Raw genomic sequence first — 17,759 nt, 5'->3', positions numbered from 1 at the left:
CCTCACAAGTGAATGTATACTGAAAAAAAACAAAGGTGGAGTCCATCTAAGAGTTAGGTGAATAGGAAACTGAAATAAATGTACAATGCCTTGAAAAAGTATTCATACCCTTGAAATTTTCCAAAGTTTGTCATGCTACAACCAAAAACATAAATGTATTTTATTGGGATTTTATGTGATAAACCAACACAAAGTGGCACATAATTGTAAAGTAGAAGGAAAATAATAAATGGTTTTAAAGATTTTAAAAAGTATGGCGTGCATTTGTATTCAGCCCCTTTACTCTGATACCCCTAACTAAACTCTAGTGGAACCAATTGCCTTCAGAAGTCACCAAATAATAAAGAGTACACCTGTGTGTAATGTAATCTCAGTATAAATACAGCTGTTCTGTGAAGCCCTCAGAGGCTTGTTAGAGAACCTTATTGAACAAACAGCATCATGAAGGCCAAGGAGCACACCAAACAGGTCAGGGATAAAGTTGTGGAGAAGTTTAAAGCAGGGTTAGTTTATAAAAATATCCAACGCTTTGAACATCTCATGGAGCACTGTTCAATCCATCATCCGACAATGGAAAGAGTATGGCACAATTGCCAAACCTACCAAGACATGGTGGTCCATCTAAAGTGACAGGCCGGGCAAGGAGAGCAATAATTAGAGAAACAGCTAAGAGGCCCATGGTTACTTGGTTATGGAGGAGCTGCAGAGATCCACAGCTCAGGTGGGAGAATCTGTCTACAGGACAACTATTAGCCGTGCACTCCACAAATCTGGCCTTTATGCAAGAGCGGTAAGAAGAAAGTAATTGTTGAAAGAAAGCCATATGAAGTCCTGTTTTCAGTTTTCCAGAAGCCACGTGGGGGACGCAGCAAACATGTGGAAGAAGGTGCTCTGGTCAGATGAGACCAAAACTGAACATTTTGGACTAAAAGCAAAACGCTATGTGTGGTGGAAAACTAACACTGCACATAACCCCAAACACACACAATCCCCACCGTGAAAAGATGGTCGTGGCAGCATCATGTTCTGGGGATGCTTTTCTTCAGCAGGGACAGGGAAGCTGGTCAGAATTGATGGCAAGATGGATGGAGCCAAATTCAGGGCAATCTTCGAATAAAACCTGTTAAGAGTCTGCAAAAGACTTGAGACTGGGGCAGAAGTTCACCTTCCAGCAGGACGAGGACCCTAAACATACAGCCAGAGCTACAATGGTTTAGATCAAAGAATATTCATGTGTTAGAATGGCTCAGTTAAAGACCAGACCCAAATCCAATTGAGAATCTGTGGCAAGAAAATTGCTGTTCAGACACTCTCCATCCAATCTGACAGAGCTTGAGCTATTTTGCAAAGAAGAATGGGCAAAAACATCACTCTCTAGATGTGCAAAGCTTGTAGAGACATACCCAAAAAGACTTGCAGCTTTAATTGCAGCAAAAGGTGAATCTACAAAGTATTGACTCAGGGGGGTGGAGTACAAATGCATGCCACACTTTTCACGTATTTATTTCTAAAAATTTTGAAAAGCATTTATTATTTTTTCTCCACTTCACAATTGTGTGCCATTTTGAGTTGGTCAATCACATAAAATCCCAATTAAATAAATTGGTTGTAACATGAAACATATAAATATATATATAACATATATAATTGTTTGGTTGTAACGTGACAAAATGTGTAAAATTTCAAGGAGTATGAATAATTTTTCAAGGCACTGTATGCAGTGCCTATATGTCAACTCCTGAAGACTGAGCATTGTTTACCCTAAAACATGTTGCAATTTACAGGCCTGGGGAAATATTTTACTAAAAATAGTTGATGCTCGGAATAGACTTCCGGAAGTGGTAGTGAGTCAGGTAACAATAAGTGGGTTCAAACATGTTTTTAAGAGAAACAGAGATCTCAAAAAAGTTTTTTAAAAAATGAGGCAGACTTGATAGATCATTTGTTCTTTTTCTGCCATCACTCGTTTATGTTTCTAAAAGTGAAAAAACATTTTAAATAAAAAGGCAGTTTTCCTATGTTTAATTTATAAAAAAATTCTCTTACCAAACAGCCATTTTTCAGAGACACTAATCATGTCTGCAGGCTTTTTCCCCATAAACACACCAATACAGATCTTAGCCTGGCGTAGTGTTTTGCACACTTTTCCTCCACAAAGCTGCACCACTTCAGAGAGCTTGTCACTTGGGGGATCACTGCTAGGGGATATAAACAGGGTTGGCATGCTGGACAGGAAATCCTGATAATATTCTCCTCCCGATAGATGGCGTTGTAATCTGCAAATCTGTAAGAAAAGGCAAACTATTGAACGCATTGTAGGCAGCAATTTCTCTATTAAAGGAAAAAAACATTTGCATCATGCTTTCTGTTATAAGTCTGCAAATCATAAAATAGAAATGCTGTACAAAAACACTATCTTAATTTAAAAACTTTTGTATGACTTCCAAGTACCTGCAAATTTTTAACCATGTGGTGCAATGCTGATGTACAGAGCATGCTAATCAACTCCATGTATCCTGCAAACTCTGAAGGAATCTTACCTGCACAATTACAGAAGAAAACAAAGAACATATCCTGTCCATGTGCATCATCTTTCTACTATGGTATGCCATGGTTGTCAATTGTAATTGTTTTTTAACCACTTGCCTACAGTGCACTTTCACCCCCTTCCTGCCCAGACCGATTTTCAGCTTTCAGCGCTCTCACACTTTGAATGACAATTACTCAGTCATGCAACACTGTACCCATAAAAAATTTGTGTCCTTTTCTTCACACAAATAGAGCTTTCTTTTGATGGTATTTAATCACTACTGGGTTTTTTATTTTTTGTGCTATAAATAAAAAAACACTGAAAATATTGTGAAAAAACACATTTTTCTTTGTTTCTGTCATAAAATTTTGCAAATTAGTAATTTTTCTTCACAAATTTTGGCCAAAATTTATACTGCTACTTATCTTTGGTAAAAATAACCCAAATAAGTGTATATTATTTGGTCTTTGTGAAAGTTATAGAGTCCACAAGCTATGGTGCTATTCATTGAAAATTGATCACACCTGATGTACTGAAGGCCTATCTCATTTCTTCAGACACTAAAAAGTCAGGAAAGTAAAAATACCCCCCAAATGACCCCTTTTTGGAAAGTAGACATTCCAAGGTATTTAATAAGGGGCATGGTGAGTTTTTTGAAGTTGTAATTTTTTTCCCACAATTCTTTGTAAAATTAAGATTTTTTTTTTTTTACAAATTGACGTATTAACAGGTTATTTCTCTCACACAGCATATGTATACTTGGAACTACACCCCAAAACACATTCTACTACTCCTCCTGAGTATGGCAATACCACATGTGTGAGACTTTTTCACAGCCTGGCCACATACAGAGGCCTAATATCCAAGTAGCACCGTCCGGCATTCTAGGAGCATAAATTACACCTATAATTTCCTGACAACCTATCGCACTTTTGAAGGCCCTGGAGCACCAGGACAATGGAAACCCCCATAAAATGACCCCATTTTGGAAAGCAAACACCCCAACTTATAATTTTTGAGGCATGAGTCTTTTGAACATGTCATTTTTTTCCACAAGTTTTTGGAAACTGTGGAAAGAAAATGAAAATGCATTTTTTTTTACACAAAGTTATCCATTTATGAAATATTTCCAACACATAGCATGTACATATCAAAAATTGCACCCCAAAATACATTCTGCTATTCCTCCTGAGTATGGCGATACCACATGTGTAACACTTTTACACAGCCTAACCACATACAGAGGCCTAACATCCAAGTAGCACTTTACACAAAGTTGTCCATTTATCCACTTTTAAGACTGGGCATATTTTTGACACTTGGTGTTTACAAGCTAAAATCATTTTTTTTTGCTAGAAAACTACTTAGAACCCCCAAACATTATATTTTTTTTAGCAGAGACCCTAGAGAATAAAATGGAGATCGTTGCAATATTTTTTATCACACCATATTTGTGCAGCAGTCTTCCAAATGCAATTTTTTTGAAAAATATTCACTTTTTTGAATTAAAATATAAGAAAACAGTAAATTTAGCCCAATTTTTTTCCATAATGTGAAAGATAATGTTACGCCGAGTAATTAGATACCCAACATGTCATGCTTCAAAATTGCGCACGCTCACGGAATGGCGCCAAACATTGGTACTTAAAAATCCCCATAGGCAACATTTTAAAAATTTCTACAGGTTACCAGCTTAGAGTTACAGAGGAGGTCTAGGGCTCAAATTATTGCTCTCACTCTAACGATCGCGGCGATACCTCACATGTGTGGTTTGAACACCGTTTACATATGTGGGTGGGACTTGCGTATGCATTCGCTTCTGCGCGCGAGCTAACGGGGACAGGGCGCTTTCATTTTTTTTTGTTTTTTTCCCTATTTATTTTATTATTTTTTTATTTTACACAGTTTTAAAAAAAAAAAATGTTTTGATCATTTTTATTCCTATTACAAGGAATGTAAACATCCCTTGTAATAGAAATAGGCATGACGGGTCCTCTTTATTGTGAGATCTGGGGTCAAAAAGACCTCACACCTCACAACTACACTAACAAAGAAAAAAAAAATTGTTGAAAAAGAAAAAAAAAAAAAAGCGGTCCTTTAAACTGGTTGCTAGGCAACGACTTTTGACATAGCTCCGGTCCTCCAAGACCATAGAGTCGAGTGGGGGCCATCTTGCCCTCACTCGACTTCCTGTCTCTGAGGATCCGGGACCGCATAGTTTTCCCCGCCGCCGGCGGGTCCAGTAAGCTGGGAAAACGTCTGGGACGCGGTGGGAGGGGGCACCTCTTCCCCTGCACCGTAAGGGTAAGTCCGCGGCGAATCTGCCACTAAGACCACCCTTATCTGAAAGCCAACTGCCCGCCGTTTAAAAAATACTGGGGTTATGGCAGCTATCTGCTGCCATAACCCCAGTATTTAGCTTTTAATGACCGACGTATATAGTCGTTAGGCGGTCGGTGGTTGCATGTATATAGCAAAAATTGCACCCCAAAATACATTGTATAAAGGAAAGTGTACAGGAATAGTCCGAGTCCATCTCCGATCCGCTACTATTAGCGATGTCAAATTCCGAATCGGATATGGATTCGGATACTGATGAGAGCTCCCTGGTGCTCTCATCAGTCATGGAGAGGACCTGAAGGGTCTCCTCGCTGCTGTACATCCTTTTTGACATGCTGGCTGTGATGGGCTGTGCGACGGGTGACTGCGGATGATCACTGATGGGTGGCAGGTGACGGTCACTGATGGGTTGACAGATGACGATGACTGATGGGTTGACAGGTGACGATGACTGATGGGTTGACAGGTGACGATGACTGATGGGTTGACAGGTGACGATGACTGATGGGGTGACAGGTGACGATGACTGATGGGGTGATAGGTGACGATGACTGATGGGGTGACAGGCGACGATGATTGATGGGGTGACAGATGACGATCACTGATGGGGTGATTAGTGACGATGATTGATGGGGTGACAGGTGACGATGACTGATGGGGTGACAAGTGACGATGACTGATGGGGTGACAAGTGACGATCACTGATGGGGTGAAAGGTGACGATGACTGATGGGGTGACAGGTGACGATGACTGATGGGGTGACGGGTGACGGTGATTGATGGGGTGGCAGGTGACGGGCGATGGTCACCAATGGGTGACAGGTGACGGCGATGGTGCACGGCGGTACTGATGGCAGTCTCTGGTGACAGGTGAACTTTAGGCTACGTTCACATGTGAGCGTAGCGATCATGGGCAGAATCACCGCGATTCTGCCCGCGATCCGGAAATCATTGCAAATCGCGGGGCGCCTGTGTGTTGCCATGATTTGCAATAGCACCCTAAACGCTGTGCGATGTTGCCGCGATTTCCGCCTGCTGAATCGCGGTAACATCGCGCAAACAACGCATGACGCCCCAAAGAAACTCTTGTACCTTTTTTGGGCGTCATGCGATGTTTGCGTGATGTTACCGCGATTCGGCAGGCGGAAATCGCGGCAACATCGCACAGTGTTTGGGGTGCTATTGCAAATCACGGGCAACGCACAGGCGTCCCGCGATTTGCAATGATTTCCGGATTGCGGGCAGAATCTCTGTGATTCTGCCCGCGATCGCTATGCTCACATGTGAACGTAGCCTTATGGGTGTCAATTTGTGGGCACTGATGAGGTGACTGTTGGGTGACAGGTGCAATTGGGGGGGGCTGAGGACTGTGTGGGGACAAGTTTATTTGTGTGATTTTAGATTGTGACATGTGTACAGAGCAGTAACTCTGGAAACTGTGTGAGGGGAGAAGAGCTAGTAACAGTGAGTTATGGATTCACAGCCGATCACATAGTAAACAGTCACGGTCAGTGACTGTTTACTACTGCCGGTGACTAGCTGTGTTCCTAGGGAACACAGAGCCACCGACATGACCGTGCTGCGCGCTCCCGATCGCGCATGCGCGGTCATCTTCTGGGCGCCTCTATTGTGATCGGCTGTGTCATTGGAACACAGCCGATCACGTGGGAAACAGCCATGCCCATTGGCTGTTACCCCCTGCCGGTGACTGGCTGTGTCCCGGGGACACGCCGACACCGGCAGTGCAGGGCGGCGCGCACACGATCGCGCGCCTGCCCTGCCTGAATGGGCCACCATCATATGACGGCGGCCCAGAACAATGGTCGCACCGCTCCGCCGTAATATGACGGCGGGCAGGCGGCAAGTGGTTAATGAACAGAGATGGAAGGCAAAGAACATGCATGTTATAATATATGGCATCATAATTTGGTGGTAGAAGGTTTTATCAATAATGCAATAAATCACCTAAATCTCTCAGCAGACCCTTCAAGACCATGAAAATCATGGGGTGGCTACCAAACACCAGATCCTAAAAGCATTTAGTATTAACTGATTTAATTCAAGGCCTACGCCTCAAATAAAAGTAAAGATGAAAATGAATGAACATTTCTTACAGTGGGTTTTATGAGAAGAATAACAAATGTATGTGTCAATGGCAGAGGTCGCACTTGTTCTACAGCTGACATTTTCGACTGCCATTAGAGATAAGCTCACTTTGGTCATTAAAGAAATACTGCTCGACTAGCAAATACATGCAGAGTCTTTAGGAAAGCTCCCACTGTATTAGTCATGAAGCCAATGCCCAACTCAATTTTATATGATTAAAATAGCAGCCTTTTTTTAAAAAAAACATTATGTTTTGTAACATTAATAGTAAACTTACCAATGGTTTTCAATAAATAATGTTGTCTTCACAAAATCTATATCTATCTGATACATTACAAAAAAAGTTCCTTTATAAAACATATAGAAAACCGTATATGGGTAGTGAAAACAGCAAATAGATTTTATTAATAAATTATAGGAATCCATTCGTATCGGGAGATTATTTTCATAGGGACACAGACAAATACTAAATGAAAACTTACTAATTTTTACCCTATATACAATACTACGCAAAAGTTTTAGGCAACTGCAGATCGAACTGCTGAGAAGGCAGCTTCCCTGGCTGTAAACAATAAGAGGGTTTCATTCAGCTTTAGCACAGGAAGACTGAATACGAATTAGAGAATCCTTCAAACTTAAGGAACAGCAGACCCACTGGTAGAGGTGTGACCCTTCTTCTGGGAAAGGACAATACTCTTACCTCACCTTCTGTGATCTACCTTTTACACAGTAGTATGGCTGAAGGCACAAATTCCAGCTGACTATAGAGAGAGGAATCTGTAAGGATGGAGATGGGGTTACGGGTCTTAGGCCAGATAGCGACTGAGAGATTATCAAAAACATAGCTTTAAAGTGGAACTTTAGTCAGAAAATGAGGTCCTGCCAGATCATTTCAGGCTGCAGGTATAGCTATGTAAAACATTAAAAAAAAGAGTGTCTATACTGTATAAAATCCAGTAATACATTGTTTCACCCTGCTCTGCACATGTTCAGATGCTCATTAGTAGGCATTTGGCACTGCCAACATTGTAGAGGCCGATTTGCTGACAGGCTCAAAGAAAAATTAAACCCTCCTATCCTTTGAAGCTGCTTCTGTTTAAACTGCAAAAGCCATGGTGCTGCCCATGTGATCAGTTAGGACACCAGCCATTTGATGGTTTGATCATTTGGTTGAGGAAACAAGCAAATGTGACCGTTAGCAATCCCAGCATTCCAGGAATCTGTTTTTTGAAACTGTTAAATCAATGAGTTTAGTTCCGCTTTACGGTATAAAGAATAATTAGGAATAATGCTGGAGGCAATTTACAACACACACTAAAGTAATTTTGATAGCATAAATATTAATGCGGAATGTATGTTCCTTGCTAAAGAAAATTATTTTTATCAAGTTGTTATGGGTAAAGTTCAGCTTTAATCAATCAATTTAACTGTTTGCCAAACAGTTATATTCAAGGCATGCTGCAAATGATAACTGTCCCAGGTAATTGTGCTCTCAAATGAACTCAAGCCATCAAGCGGTTGGGCTCATAACTGATCATAACTCATAAGTGCAGATCAAACAGAGGCTAGGATGGGCATCTTTTTGGCTGTCTTGGGTAATTGCCAAAATGTAATTAATCCTGCCCATTCTGGAACATCTAGAAGGGTGGAGAGTGGTCTTTACATACCCTAAAGCAAAAACTAAGTAGGCAACCTGGCTGAATGTTTAAAGGGCTTCCGCACTGTACTCAATAAACCAGTAGCAGGAAAAAGTAGGATGTACTCCTTTCCTGGTTTTACTCACCATGATAAGCATACCAGGCTGGCACTGCATCATTCACCAGGATGAAGGAATCATCTTGGAATAAACTATCCAGACAGTGTGAGGAGAAAAAAACACCATTAACCGGTTGCCGACAGTCACTAGCCTGTCACTTGCTTGTGAGCCAATAGCGGGCGAGCGCGCGCCCGTGAAGGCGCGCACCCGCCCAGGCTCGTTCCCCAGGAAGTCCGTGCGTCTGACCGGTGGACCCGATCATCCACTCGCGATCGTCCGCCGTGAAGGGAGAAAGGCAGGCGGCTGATGTAAACAAGCCGCCTGTCATTCTCCCCTGTGTATGAATAGTGATCATACGGTTCTACTATGTAGGACCATTGATCACTGTTCCTACACTAGTAGCCATGTCCAATCACAGTAAGAAGCACGTCCCTAGGGACACACTTAACCCCTCCTTCCCCAATAAAGTTAACCCCTTCCCTGCCAGTGTCATTTTGCAGTAACAGTGCATATGTATAGCACTGATTACTGCAGTAATGTCACTGGTAACCCCAAAAGTGTCAAAAATGTCAGTCAAGGGTCTGATCTGTCCGCTGCAATGTCGCAGTACCGCAAAAAAAAAAATCGCAGATCGCCGCCATTACGCGTTAAAAAAACCCACCAAAAATGACAAATCTTTCCCTTAGTTAGTAAACGCAATAACTTTTGCGCAAACCAATCAAAATACGCTTTTTGCGATTTTTTTACCATACATATGTAGCAGAAAACAAATTGGCCAAAAATGTTAAAAAATTTTGATTTTTACATTTTTTTGGGGGAATTTCATATAAAAAAATGTGAAAAATATTGTTATTTTTGCAAAATTGCAAAATCAAATGTATAATAATAGCCCAATCTGTGCGTCTCAGTTCGTTATATATATAAAACTTCCCTCCCCTTCAGCGTATATGCTTACATTTCACTCACCCTTTGCACGCATATCATAGACACAGAGGCTTTGAAAGGTACCGTCGCTCGCCGACCGCGAGAGGACCTCTGTTGAAGTCTACCAGACGAAACCGGTCAGGATGCACGTACGTTGCTGCTGAGGAGACGAAGGGAGGATACCGCTGTTGTTCTGGATCTCGCCTGTTAGCCGCAGGAGCGCTGTAATCCACAGCAGGGACTAGCTCGCGGTCGGCGAGCGGCGGTACCTTTCAAAGCCTCTGTGTCTATGATATGCGTGCAAAGGGTGATTGAAATGTAAGCATATACGCTGAAGGGGAGGGAAGTTTTATTTAATTAATAAAGTCGAAACAGTATTACACTATTCTCTTGCTTCATGTCGTTTGCTTACAAATTGCACTGAGGAGATATACAGCCTTATAGTGACCCCTGGTGGACGGATAGGATCTGGACGTGCTCAAGAGACGACAGACCGACCAGAAGCAAGGGCTCATGCAGCTTATGCATAAAGGCGATATTTCAAGGGCAATTTGGTGAGTGGCCACTTCATAGGGGTGCACAGTCGGTGTGGTGAAGGATTAGTGATACTGTGTGTACAATCACTGGTGCTGAACATCAGAGGAGAAATCTTTTTGCTGGCTGTGACTGCACATCCTGTGGAGTTGGGACTAGTTTGCAATTGCAGGCTCTGAAGCACTGCAGGAACTGACTAATATACTTGCACACATACATTGTGTGTGCTGAAGCGCCGCTGAATGTATGATATAACGAACTGAGACGCACAGATTGGGCTATTATTATACATTTGATTTTGCAAGTTTTATGTTTACAGTGGCAGCTAGTGCATTAAAAGGATGCACAGAGTGACATGTTTTACATGATTTTATCTACATGATTTTATTTACTATTTATTCATGATTTGAGTAGATATATTTATTTCTTTATACCTTACACTGATTTATATATATATATATTTTAGCGCCGGGCGGGTGGTTGACGTTTTTTAGCATCAGTTACCTTTTACAATAATTTTTGCAAAATTGACGCTCTTTTTTTGTTTATAGCGCAAAAAGTAAAAATCGCACAGGTGATCAAATACCACCAAAAGAAAGCTCTGTTTGTGGGAAAAAAAAGACATCAAATTCGTTTAGGTACAGCATCGCACGACCGCGCAATTGTCCGTTAAATTCACACAGTGCCGAATCGCAAAAAAGGCCCTGGTCAGGAAGGGGGTAAAATCTTCCGGGGGGTTAAGTGGTTAAAGGTAATCTTCTATCGGTAGAGAGAAGAGGTCCATTCATTGCCTAAGTACACTAGCAGGAAATTTAGCTGGGAGTAGGAGATGTTATAGAGGGGAAGTGTCTGCAACCTTTTTTTTTTTTTTCTTTTGCAGTTTCCTATCATCTGATAGCTTTAATGACTTAATGAAGTCTGTGCCCTGTACTGTGTGATTAGGAAAGCAAATTATGCTGAGCATTTAAAGACAATTTGATTTCTATATAAAAGATAAATATGCAGAAAACACAGAAAGATAAATCATTTGAAGGAAATATGTTTTTGGTGTAAAGTTTCACTTTAGTAAACATTTTTGCTTGCAATTTTCAAAAAGGCATGCAACATGATCTCCACATTTATCTTTGCACTGGAGCAGGAGAACGCGCCTGTCCCAAGGTTTTATAAATAGCAGTATACCAACAGTATAGCAGTAGAATAAGGTACTGAAGTCATCAGCTGCTATGCAAGATACAAGATTCAGAAAAAATATATAAAACAATAAATGGATTTTTGTAAGATCTTACCGTAAAATCCTTTTCTCTTAAGCTCATTGACAGACGTAGTCCTCCTTGATTAATATCAACTCGGGTTATACTGCCCTCTACATGAGTAGGACTAGACAGGAAAGAAAACGTTCTGGCCACACCCTAGGGGCAGTCCCAGAGCGTTTATCCTCTCACTTCCTGCTACAGGATATCAGTTATGTCACAAAGCAGTGTCAGAGAATTTAACCCAACCCAACTCAAAAACAGAGGGGCGGGTACTACGTCTGTCAATGAGCTTAAGAGAAAAGGATTTTACAGTAAGATCTTACAAAAATCCATTTTTCTCTGTCGCTCATTGACAGACGTAGTCCTCCTTGATTAATATCAACTCGGGACGTCCCAAAGCAGTGCCACAAATGAGGGGTGGTTAAATGGAAATCAAAATCCAATCTAGAAGGCCCAACCGGTGCCAACTAGAAGTTTTAAAGGCTCATCAATCAAAAGATGAGACTCAACTGAAATTCCAACGGAAAAAAACCCTCGAGGTAGACCACCGGTCTCCTCAAATTGCGGCCTGCAAATCCTTGCGGCCAAAAGAGGCATCTGATGATGCCATCACATCAACTTTATACAATTTTGTAAAGGTATGCACCGACGACCAGGTAGCCGCCTTGCAAACCTGGACCACTGACGCCTGATGGCGGTAGGCCCAGGAAGTACTGAGCGCTCGAGTGGAGTGCGCCTTAACAGGGGACGGAGGATTCCGACCCTTAATAGAATAAGCCTGTACCACCGTCTGTCTAATCCATTTGGAGATAGTCGCGGCAGATGCAGGCAACCCCTTTCTGGGGCCATCCGTGATCACAAAAAATGAATCCGTTTTACGGAACGATTCCGTAGTCTTCAGGTATACCCTGATTGCCCGAACTACATCCAAGGAATGCAACGCACATTCCCGAGGATTATTGGGCTTAGGACACAAGGAAGGTAGCACAATATCTTCATTCAGATGAAAATCTGAAACCACCTTAGGAAGAAAGGATGGCTTCGGACGAAGACCTACCTTATCCCTATGAACCACTAGATATGGGGAATGGCATGATAATGCAGCCAGTTCTGACACCCTGCGTGCAGAAGTGAAAGCCACCAAGAAGGCCACCTTCTGGGATAAAGTAAGCAAGGGAATCTCCCTGATATTTTCAAAGGGAGGTTTCTGCAGAACCGACAAAATCAAATTAAGATCCCAGGGCGGTAAGGGCGAGCGCACTGGCGGAGCCAAGTGCCGCACCCCCTGGATGAAATTCCGCACCAAGGGATGAGTGGCCAGCGGCTTCTGAAAGAAGATTGCTAACGCTGAAACCTGACCCTTGATGGTGCTCAAGGATAGTTTCTGCTCAACCCCCTTTTGCAGAAAAGCCAAAATTCGGGTCACCAAATAGGTATGTGGGGGAAATCCCAAAGATTCACACCACGCAATAGAAGTCTTCCATGTGCGATAATAGACTTTGCTGGAAGTCGCTTTCCTTGCTTTAATTAGAGTAGGAATAACTGAAGCTGACAATTCTCTGTCCTTCAGTACCTGGGTCTCAATGGCCAGGCTGTTAAAACCAGCGACTGTAAAGCACGATGGAAGATCGGTCCTTGAGACTGCAGATCCTCTCTGAGAGGAAGTCTCCAAGGAGCGTTCGCGACTAGCCTGCCCAAGTCAGCGTACCCGGCTTGACGAGGCCAGCCCGGAATTTCCAGGATAACTGGAGTTCCCTCCACCTCTATCCTGCGGAGAAATCTCAGCAGCAACTTGAGAGGGGGGAAGACATATAATAGCTGATACTGCCCCTACGGGGTGCTCAGCACGTCTGCTGCATCTGCTAGAGGATTGCATGCGCGAGCCCTGTTGAGCCGAGCTGCCAAAAGATCCATATCCGCGGTGCCCCAATGAAGGGACAGCTGGTGAAATACCTCTGGATGAAGAGACTATTCCTCTTGATCCAGAATCTGACGGCTGAGATAATCTGCCTTTCCACCCCCGGGATGAATATCGCGGAGAGAGCTGGAACAACTGTTCCGCCCAATAAAGAATGTTTGCCACTTCTATGCCCGCCAGGGCACTCTTGGTGCCCCTTGGTGATTGACATAAGTCATGACCGTGGCACAGTCCAATTGGATCCAAACCGGGCTGCCCTGGAGCTGCTCGGTCCAGTAAATCGGACAAAGTCTGATCGCTTTCAGTTCCAACACATTTATCTGTAACCTGGAATTTATCAGAAGAAATGACTTCCCCTGGCTGAGCATCGGAGACCGAAGCCACCAGACCAGAGCCTCCCTGGTCCGCTTGCTCAATCGGATCCGATTGTCCAGGGAATCGGGATTCCGATTCCATTTGAGAAGAATCTCCTCTTGGAGAATTCGGGTATGAGACTGGGCAAACGGTACTGCCTCTAAGGAGGCAACCATCAGTCCCAGCCAGTTGACGGACTGCAACATCCGAATCATTGACTGAATCTTCTGGAGTTTCTCCGCATGGAGAAACACCCCAAAATTAGACCCAGATAGTTCAGTGTCCTGGTGGGAACCAGCCTGTAAAGATGGGGATATGAAGATAGGCATCCTAAATGTCTATGGACGCCAGGAGATCCCCCTGATGCAGGGAGGCCACCACTGTTCGGATGGACTCCATCTCTCCCAAGACCAGAATTGGACGCACCTAGCCCTTTTTCCTGGGCATAGTGAACAGGTTCGACTAGAACCCCTGAAACTGTCCAAGGAATGGGAACTCCCACTCCCTGTTGCATCAAGCTGTCCCCCGCAAAGCTTTTTAAGCGACCCGGGGATGTCGAATATTGGAAGGGAAGAATCGCACCGGTGGAAGTGATCGAAACTCGATCTTGTATCCTGACCGTATGACCTCGCGAACCCCTTTATCCGGGATTCTGGAAAGCCATGGATCCGGAAACCGGTGAAGACGTCCCCCCATCCTAGAGATGGGTGGGGGCCCATTCTGTCAATCCAACGGGATAACAGTGGCTTTATTTAGTCTGGAAATAGGTGAGTCCACTATTGGTGGTACCGTCCATCTTATAATGAGGGATACTTCAAACCGATAGCGCCTAGCAATGCGTTAGAAAATAGCAGAGGTTCGTTTTCGGATGACCCCATTTGGGCAAGGGAAATCCTTCGCCATTTTGGTAGGCTTGCTAGTACCAAAAAAGGAATATCAGTCTCAGCTACCTCTGCCGGTGTAATCTCAAGATTTAAGGTTTCCCGGACAGACACAACTAGTGCCTCCACCAACGCTTCTTGTGCTATGGCGGAGGCAGAAGCGTCCTCCTCACTGTCTGAGGAGGCCGTACCTGAGACAACAACCCCAGAAAAGGGGCTGCAATGACCAGCTCAGAATCTGTATCTGAAGTATCAGATGAAATAGGGGTAGACGGGGGTCGCTTTTCTTGACCCCCGTCCCTGACAGACTACCTCCACCCGGGATACCAAAGAACTTGTGGGTAGACTGACAGCCTCAATCAAGCCGGGATACTTCACTGCCGATGTGCCTCCAGGCTGGGCGATGCTTGGGATGTAGAGAAGCGGCTGGAGGAGGGGGGGGGGGGGAGTGGAATGCTCAACCCCCACAGACAGCTCCGGTGGCGGTGCAAGCCCGAGGCGGCAGCGGCCGCCGCTCGTCAGACCCTACTGACTACATCCCAAGCATCGCCCAGCCTGGAGGCACATCGGCAGTGAAGTATCCCGGCTTGATTGAGGCTGTCAGTCTACCCACAAGTGTGACACCATCCAGGCTCCACAGGTGGTAAGACGTTGCTTCCCCGCTCCTGGGTCCTCCTTGTTTTTGAGGTGTCTCTTCTGGTGTTATACCTATCTGCTGAGTGCTGCACCCTGGACATACCACTGGCTTTTCCTGTCTAGAAGTTCTATTTTAATTTATTTTAATAAACAAGTCCAATGTTTTAAAAATCCCGAGCAGCATCCAAGTCATTTTTGTGCCATTTTGTCCGGGAGCGCCATCATACCCGTTTTTTGTTGTTACTTTCTCTTCTCAGTTGGGATCTGGGTTAGGGTAGGCAGCAGCCCGGACATGGACTAATAATTCATGGTGGACCCCTTTGGGCATTGTCCGACCTCATTGTCCCAGCCCCGTCTTCTGACTACCGGTACCACAGCGCCAGGATTTTCTGTATACACTCAATAGGGTTTAGGTCTGGAGACATGCTTGGTCAGTTCATCACCTTTACCCTCAGCTTCTTTAGTAAGGCAGTGGTCATCTTGAAGTTGTGTTTGGGGTCGTTATGTTGGAATACTGCCCTCCAAAGGAAGGGGATCATGCTCTGCTTCAGTATGTCACAGTACATGTACTGTGTATGTATGTCACAGTACATTCATGGTTCCCTCAATGAACTGTAGCTCCCCAGTGACGCCAGCACTCATGCAGCCCCAGACCATGACACTCCCACCACCAAGCTTGACTGTAGACAAGACACACATGTCTTTGTACTCCTCACCTGGTTGCCACCACACACGCTTGACACCATCTGAACCAAATACGTTTTTCTTGGTCTCATCAGACCACAGGACATAGTTCCAGTAATCCATGTCCTTAGTCTACTTGGTTTTAGCAAACTGTTTTTGGGCTTTCTTGTGCATCATCTTTAGAAGAGGGTTCCTTCTGGGACGACAGCTATGCAGATCAATTTGATGCAGTGTGCGGCATATGGTCTGAGCACTGACAGGCTGAACCCATACGTCTATTTCCCAAAGACAACCTATGGATAGGACGCTGAGCACATGCACTCAACTTTCTTGGTCGACCATGGTGAGGCCTGTTCTGAGTAGACCTGTCCTGTTAACCCGCTGTATGGTCTTGGCCACAGTGCTGCAGCTCAGTTTCAGGGTCCTGGCAATCTTCTTATAGCCTAGGCCAGTGATGGTGAACCTTGGCATCCCAGATGTTTTGGAACTACCATTTCCCATGATGCTCATGCACTCTGCAGTGTAGTTGAGCATCATGGAAAATGTAGTTCCAAAACATCTAGGGTGCCAAGGTTTGTCATCACTGGCCTAGGCAATCTTTATGTAGAATGCTCCCCATTCACACCTGAGACCTTGTAACACTAATGAGTCACATGACATTGGGGAGGGAAAATGGCCAATTTGGACATTTTTACTTAGGGGTGTATTCCCTTTTGTTGCCAGTGGTTTAAACATTAATGGCTGTATGTTGAGCTATTTTGAGGGGATAGCAAATTTACGCTGCTATACAAGCTGTGCATTCACTACTTTACATTGTAGCAAGTGTATTTTCTTGAGTGATGTCACATGAAAAGAGATAATAAAATATTTACAAAAATGTGAGGGGTTTACTCACTTTTGTTCGATACTGTACCTTATTGGATAGAAGTTCATCTTGAAAGTTCATGAAATCAAACCCTTCCAAAATGATGTTATGTCTCTACCTACCAAAGTCTAACTCCTAAAGCAGTATAGTGTTTCATATTGCCATGGCTTATGGGTTAATTGGACATCCAGCATACTATAATAAGTTTTAAAAATGTAATAGGTGCCTTTAGGATAAACTAATTGGGTTTCATTAGTTTAACTGTTCATTTGAGAACACAACAATGTTTATAGCAGTTAATTATTGCTTATTTAGCCTGTAAAAGTCTTTTGTTAATAAACCACATCCATGTATCTTTTTTTTCAGGTTTCCAGACAATCCTCCTGAAAACTGCTCTTTTGATATGGCCTAATTTAAAAGGATTTAAAAGCACCGAATACTTAAAATCCAATGGGAATCACACAGTATCTAAAATGCTCATTCACAATACTGCAAATAGAACAAATGTACAGAACGTTAAAGTTAGCTTGAGTTCATTTTGAAAACTGGTAACTAGTTAGTATTTGGTTCCGCACGATTTAGATGTGTATAAACCAAACAAAGAAAAAAAAAAAAACTGAATATAGCTAATTTTGGGCACAATGTATATGAAATATGAAAGCTAGCAATGTTTGTGTCCATCTATAGAAGTTTTTTTTTTTTTTTTTCCCAGGAAATGCAACCACTATGCAGAAAGTTCAGATAGAACTTGAGGCTGTGCCCACACAGGTTGCTCTATGGTAACACGTGTATTGCAGCAAACTCCAACACAGGGTAATGAACTACCATCCATTGTTGTGTGCTGCGTCACAAAAACCAACGCATTAAACCTTTTTTTTTTGTGCATTTAGGTGTGGTCGGCAGCTCATTCAAATGAATGGGTTGCCTTACCACAATGCATGTTATTGCAAGGCATAATGGGAGGAATTTAATAAAGCT

General features: G+C 43.4%; 2 protein-coding genes across 2 annotated transcripts in view; both read right to left on the bottom strand.

Moving 5' to 3' along the window:
• Nucleotides 1-17,759, bottom strand: part of MCPH1 (microcephalin 1) — a 592,087-nt gene that overhangs the window by 37,187 nt on the left and 537,141 nt on the right. The window contains exon 13 of the mRNA XM_082249377.1: nucleotides 2,047-2,284. Coding sequence (XP_082105503.1) covers nucleotides 2,047-2,284 — 238 coding nt within the window. The remainder of the gene's footprint in view (nucleotides 1-2,046; nucleotides 2,285-17,759) is intronic.
• TMEM14A (transmembrane protein 14A) overlaps nucleotides 1-17,759 on the bottom strand; it is a 1,080,999-nt gene that overhangs the window by 664,997 nt on the left and 398,243 nt on the right. The gene's annotated exons all lie outside the window — the stretch shown is intronic.

Source organism: Pelophylax lessonae (assembly GCF_965119305.1).
Source record: "Pelophylax lessonae genome assembly, chromosome: 3".
In the NCBI taxonomy this organism is placed as follows: Eukaryota; Metazoa; Chordata; class Amphibia; order Anura; family Ranidae; genus Pelophylax; species Pelophylax lessonae.
The sequence above is the reverse complement of the archived record's forward strand: the minus strand, read 5'-3'. Positions and strand labels throughout refer to the sequence as shown.